The sequence below is a fragment of the Crocuta crocuta genome, unplaced genomic scaffold (genome assembly GCF_008692635.1).
Source record: "Crocuta crocuta isolate KB4526 unplaced genomic scaffold, BGI_CrCroc_1.0 scaffold87, whole genome shotgun sequence".
Lineage (NCBI taxonomy): Eukaryota > Metazoa > Chordata > Mammalia > Carnivora > Hyaenidae > Crocuta > Crocuta crocuta.
This window is the reverse complement of record NW_027532166.1, coordinates 1,399,372-1,406,316: the sequence shown is the minus strand read 5'-3', so window position 1 is coordinate 1,406,316 and position 6,945 is coordinate 1,399,372. Positions and strand designations below refer to the sequence as shown.

Genomic DNA, 6,945 nt, shown 5'->3' with positions numbered 1-6,945 from the left:
TAAAACAAAAAAAAAAAAAAAAAAAAAAAAAAAAAGTATCCCTTTCTTCCTGGACAACTCCCTTCTTTTTCCAGGAGTTGCCTGAAATACATGTATATTTTATAAGTGGAAGCACTTTTCTGTATCAGAATAAGTTTAGTGCTTTCAATGTACTATCCCTTTGCTCATAGTTTCTCTATTTTAACAGCACAAATTTTCCACCGGAACAAGGGGGAAACTTAAAAAGTTACAATACTCTCAGAAACTGATGGAATGATTCCAGGGAGTTTTGTGCTTCTGGTTGCAATGATTCCACAGTGAACTCCACTTTACAAGGCTCCAGAAAACTTAGTTCAGTGACATTATCACTCACTTATCTTGTATACAGTTTTCCCTTCTACCATTAACGATGAGGCTGGCTCTGGCCTCTGAGCAGAGGCATAACACATCCTGAATTATGTAAAGCCATTGGGCAGCCTTGTTTTCTGTTCCTACCCCTGTGTTTCCTTACTATTATTTTTTTCACTGCTACTCCTCGGTTAGGTTGTATAGCTAAAAAGAATGCATTCATGAGATGTGGAAGTCCCCCACCCCCTCCATCTCCTTATCTCTCTCTATATATATATCTATCTAGGCTCCACACCCAATGTAGGGCTAGAACTCACAACCCCAAGATCAAGAGTTGCATGCTCACTCTATGAGCCAGCCAGACACTCCATCTATATATTTTTTAATGTTTATAATTTTTGAGACAGAGTGTGCACACACATGAGTGGGGGGGGTGGGCAGAGAGAGAGAGGGAGACATAGAATCTGAAACAGGCTCCAGGCTCTGAGCTGTCAGCACAGAGTCTAGTACGGGGCTCAAACCCATGAATCATGAGATCATGACTTGAGCCAAAGTCAGACACTTAACCAACTGAGCAACCGAAGCGCCCCTCCCTCCATCTCTTTTTAAAGACAAACATGAAGATTAGAAGGGAAGAAAAAGAAAATTAATGAACACCAGGGTAGAAACCTAACAATTAGGGAAACTCCTGTGGTGTGGCAGATACTGATTCTAAATGATTTCCTTATAACAACCTTGTGAAATAGGTGCTATCTTCCATTTTAGTGATTAAAAAACTGAGTCTCTAAAAGGTCAAATTACTTTCTCTAGGCCACTTATAGCTAGGAAAGCAATCAAGGTTCAAACCCGGTTAGATTGCCTGATTTCAAAGCCTATGATCTTCCTGTTCTGAAGCCTCCTTAACAGCTTCTTTGATACTGAAGACCAAAGTAGATGGCAAAGAATGTTAAAATAAAATTTTAAAAATGTTAAAAAGGGCCAAATGAAGAATATACGAAATATGAAAACATTTCATAAAGCAGCATTATTTGCTCACCTCCATTGTCCCACTGACAATTTGGTTCCCAATTAAAAAGTACTCTGGAGGAAACTCACGAGTCCTAAGGTAGAATGCAACAATTGAGGAAAAGATTCTGACCATAGTTTCATCACTGAAAGTATTGATAGAGCAGATGTTGAAATGTCGAATAAAACGGGGAGTGACTGGATTTCTTCCACCACCTGGAGGGCCCATGGCAGCCATCAGCTCTACGTCAACCAATGTGATTTTACTGGTATCCTTAAGGTCATACCTTAAAAGCACATAAAAATTCCAAAGTAATCAGTTATAAGCCAGTAAAGATAAAATAAAATGTTGATCTACCTAGAAATGTAATCTGATTTTAGCTTTTCTAAAAGGAAGAACCCTTGGGTTCAAGCCCACATTGGGCTCCATGCTGACAGCTCAGAGGCTGGAGTCTGCTTCAGATTCTGTCTCCTTCTCTGCCCCTCCCCCACTCGNGCTTGCAGAAGAAAAATAAAAAATAAATAATACTTTTTAAAAAAATAGTTTATTGTCATGTGGTTTCCATATAACACCCAGTGGTCATTCCCAAAGTGCCCTCCTCCATGACCATCACCCTCCTTCCCCTCCCCCCACCCCATCTGCCCTCAGTTAATTCTCGGCATTCAAGAGTCTCTCATGGTTTGCCTCCTTCCCTCTCCCCCACTATTTTTCCTCTTCTTCTCCCCCGTGGTCCTTTGTTACGTTTCTCCTAATCTTCCTATACGTGCAAACATACAGTATTTGTCCTTCTCTGCCTGACTTATTTCGCTCAGCATAACACCCTCAAGGTCCATCCATGTTGCTACACATGGCCAGATTTCATTGTTTCTCATTGCCATGTAGTATTCCATGGTATAGATAAACCACATCTTCTTGATCCATTCGTGCATTGATGGACACTTAGGCTCTTTCCATGTTTTGGCTATTGTTGAGAGTGCTGCAATGAACACTGGGGTACATGTGCCCCTATGCATCAGCACTCCTATATCCCTTGGGTAAATTCCTAGCAGTGCTATTGCTGGGTCATAGGGGAGTTCTATTGTTAATTTTTTGAGGAACCAAAAGCCACACTCTTTTCCAGAGGGGCTGCACCAGTTTACATTCCCACCAACAGTGTAGGAGGGTGCCCATCTCCCCACATCCTCACCAGCATCTAGAGTCCTCTGATTTGTGNAATTATTATATAATGCCCTTCTTCATCCCTTGTTATTGTCTTTAAAGTCCAGTTTATCTGATATAAGTGTAGCTATTCCAGCTTTCTTTTGACTTCCTGTAGCATGATATAGATTTCTCCATCCCCTTACTTTTAATCTGAAGGTATCTTCCAGTCTAAAATGTGTTTCTTATAGACAGCAAATAGATGGATTTAGTTTTTTAATCCATTCTGCTACCCTATGTCTTTTGATTGGAGCATTCAGCCCATTTACATTCAGTGTTATTATTGAAATATGTGGGTATAGAGTCATTGTGTCCTTTGTGGGATTCATGCTTGTGGTGGTGTCTTTAGTATTTTGCATTCCTTGCAACATTTCCCTCAGAGAGTTCCCCTCAGGATTTCTTGTAGGGCTGGTTTAGTGGTGACAAATACTTTTAATTTTTATTTGGAAAGACTTTTATCTCCTATTATGAATGACAGTCTTGCTGGATAGAGGATTCTTGGCTGCCTGTTTTTTCTGCTCATCACATTGAAGATCTCTTGCCATTCCTTTCTGGCCTGCCAAGTTTCAGTAGATAGGTCTGTCACCACTCTGATAGGTTTCCCTTTGTATGTTAGGGCTCTTTTCTCCCTAGCTGCTTTCAAAATTCTCTTTGTCCTTATATTTTGCCAGTTTCACTATGATATGTTGTGCAGAAGATCGAGTCAAGTTACGTCTGAGGGGAGTTCTCTGTGCCTCTTGAGTTTCAACATCTATTTCCCTCCCCAGGTTGGGGAAGTTCTCTGCTATAATTTGTTCCAGGACTCGTTCAGCACCTTTCCCTCTCTCTTCCTCTTTGGAATTCCTATGATACAGATATTGTTCCGTTTGATTGTATCACTGAGCTCTCTCTCTGTATCACTGAACTCTTCTTTCATGTTCCTGGATCAGTTTATCTTTCTTTTTCTCAGTTTCTTCTTTTTCTATAATTGTTGTCTTCTAAATCACTTATTCTCCTTTCTGCCTCTTCAACCTGTGCTTTGGACGCCTCCAGTTTATTATGTATCTCATTTATCACATTTTTTAATTCATCATGCCTATTTTTGTTCTCCATGTTGGTTGTAGCCATAGTTTCTTTGAGGTCCTCTATGCTTTTTCCAAGCCCAGCGATTAATTTTAAGATTACTGTTCTAAAATCTTGTTCAGTTGCATACTGGGCCTTAGGGAAGTATATTTAAAAGGAGGGAATGAAGAATTGCTAACCCTAACTAAAAATTAAAATGTCTCACATGTTGGGAACTAATCATTCTATCATAAAAATGGGATGGAGGGAGCAGAAGACTTATCTACGAAAGTGCTGTCAAAACCAAGCTATCTCAAAGATATGGCCATCCTAAGCAGTCACATAATATACAGAGAATTTAAAGTGGCAGAAACATATGGTACTGATTATGGTACTGAGGTTGAAGCCTACCCACAAATTCTCAGCCTAGGAGAATGGGACTTGGAAAGATAGAATCTGGACGTTATTTTCTGTGATTGAAAATAATGGTGGAAAAGGAAAGAGTTTATTACATTACTGAATAAACACATTTCCGATACTAGATTATCCATCGCAGTGATCTAACTCACACATTCAGAGGAAAGTAGGTCATCAAAATGTATAGAAAAATCTTCTAAAAATTTCTGTATAGGAAAATCTAAGCAACCATTTTTCCCATAAATAACTTGAAAAAATCTATTATTTTGATGTGAGTCAAATAAAAAAAAGGGAACAAAAATGACTTCAGCATGGCTAATTAAAAGTTCAGTTAAATAGTTACCAATTCCCACAGTCAAAAAACTGTCGTAGTAATTCAATAGGAGGTTGAGCTCCGTATTTCTCCAATGCAGGCATATTCATGTCATCTATAAAAATTATACACTTCTTTCCCATAGGTGGTCCAAAAACTCCTTTGCGTCTTTTATCCAATCTAGCCATAATAATATTCTAAAATATAAAGAAGAGTAGTGTTTAAGCCAAACTTAACATCAGGAGAAAAAAAAGAATTTACAGTCTAATTATATAAGTCTAAATAATGGCAAGAAGCACTCTATGTGTGTTTATATTTATTCATTTTTAGGGTGATATGAAACCTTATATTCAACATCAAAAAGCATTTATTGAAATCCTATGGCCTCAGAATTGTTACATACACACATATTTATATATTTATGTTGCACACAAACACAAAATATCTTCCTCAGTGGACACCCCAACATATCTATTAACTTTAACTTAATATCTAAAAGCACTAATCTAAATTTATCAATTTTGAAATTAAGGGAATTCTATAGACTTAAAAGAATTCTATAGACTTAAAAGAAATTCTCACCATAGGTCAGGTGAGAATGGATAGACAAATTTAGGCATGGATGATTTAAAATGGTGACTAGAACCCTCTCTCTTTGCTCCTCCTCCACTCACGCTCTGTCTCTCCTTCAAAAATAAACAAATATTAAAAAAATATTTTTTTAAAAAGGGAGGGATGCCTGGATGGCTCAGTCGGTTAAGTGTCCAACTTCAGCTCAGGTTATGATCTCATGGTTCATGGGTTCAAGCCCTGTGTCAAGCTCAGGTCATGATCTCACTGGAGACTGCTTCAGATTCTGTGTCTCCCTCTCTTCTCCTCCCCCACTAATGCTCTGTCTTTCTCTCCTTCAGAAATAAAGAAACATTAAAAAATTTTTTAAATAAAATAAAATGGTGACTAGAAAAGGTCTCATGCAGTACTTCCAACTTGGCACAAAGGTGGGGATGCCCAGATGCAAGGTTCCTGTCACCTATTGTCACCTAAGTTCATACAATAGTCCATGGTTTGAAAGCTCTTTCACGGACAGAGCTTCAGTAGGCAGTAAACACCCTTAGGGACCATCCAAGAAAGTCTAAAAAGAACAGATGAAATTTCTCACTCGCACTCTCTCTCTCTCCCCTAGTCTCTTTTCCAGTTAAGAAATCAATTGTGGTTTCTTCTGGGGCTTATAAAAAAGGATGGCAAAGCTCAATAAACCAGTATACGTGCAAAAACGTTCCTTTGAGTGTGGTTTGAACATTACTATTCTCTTGGAAATTATTAGTTAATTGGGATTTCTTTTTGATGTTTTTAAATTTTATTTATTTGAGAGAGAGCTCATGCATGTGTGTGTGAGCTGGGGTGTGGCAGAGAGAGCGGGAGAGAGAGAAAATCCCAAGCAGGCTCCACTACTGTCAACATGGAGCCAGATGTGGGGATCCATCCCATGAGCCATGAGGCCATGACCTGAGCCCAAACCAAGAGTTGGGCGCCAGACTGAGCCACTGCCCCAACTGGGGTGTCTTATCCTTTGTTTTTAAATAGGTGTGTTTAACATAATAATCCATATTTAATCCAGAAATTTAATTAATACAAATAGGAACATAAATTTTTTTAAATGTTCTCTTGAGCTTTTGTCCTCAAAACTTGTTTTTAAAAACTTACTTACAATGCAAAAAACAAGAGTTCTTTTGTTTTATTTAAATTTATAGAAGATTTACACACTACTCACTTAATATACAATTTCAAAAACTAATGAAATAAGGCAAAAAAATTCATTATTGACCCATGTTTCTGGCTTTAAACTAACCTGAACCTGGTTGGCACTGGTCCGTGCAGAGAAATTAACGTAAAAAGGGAAATACCGGTCCTTTTCCAAGTGATTCATTAGTTTATCCTTCACGTACACGGATTTTCCTGTACCAGTTGGACCCACAAAAAGCAATGGCCTTTATGAAAACAATGAACATATCGTTTGAGAGGGAAAAAGTCAGAATAACATTTTTACTAAAGAAGGCTAAAATTGGTTAAAAACTTAAATAATCAAATCACCTTTGTCTAAAAATTCACATTTTAATCCCAACTGTTATTTCATGTAAGGCTGGAAAAAGTGAGGACTGGCAGGTACTTCACTTACGGTTATTGGGACTTTAATAGTAACAAACAATTCTTTGGACAGATGTAACATTACTGTGTGCAAAAACCCTCATAAACAAGTAATAACATGCTTTGCTTTTCAGAAAAGAAAACTAAAGCTTATCTCCTCAGAAAAGGGATATATTTTTTTTACTTTTAGTTGGAGGTATGGGCAAGGGGGTACAATGTGGAAGAGACTAATAAGGTGAAACATTAAGACAGGATTAGGCTGTTTCACAGCTAGTAAACACACACACACACACACACACACACACACACACACACACACACAACTAGGTGACCATGAAGTCTAAAGCTAGTAGTTATATATACCTCTTAACAGCATTTTAGAATCTAAAATAGCATTTTAGAATAGCCTTTAGAAATATTTGTCTAAAAGCAAACACTAAGGAATTCTCCATTCAGTGGGGCCTCAAGCAGGGTTTCTCATTCCTTTTTTTTTTTTTAT

The 6,945-nt window shown here is 37.9% G+C and overlaps 1 protein-coding gene across 1 annotated transcript in view; it reads right to left on the bottom strand.

Moving 5' to 3' along the window:
- The window catches only part of DNAH12 (dynein axonemal heavy chain 12), a 206,622-nt gene that overhangs the window by 97,950 nt on the left and 101,727 nt on the right, over positions 1-6,945 (bottom strand). The window contains exon 39 of the mRNA XM_077776718.1: positions 1,364-1,619. Within this exon, the coding sequence (XP_077632844.1) occupies positions 1,364-1,619 (256 nt within the window). The remainder of the gene's footprint in view (positions 1-1,363; positions 1,620-6,945) is intronic.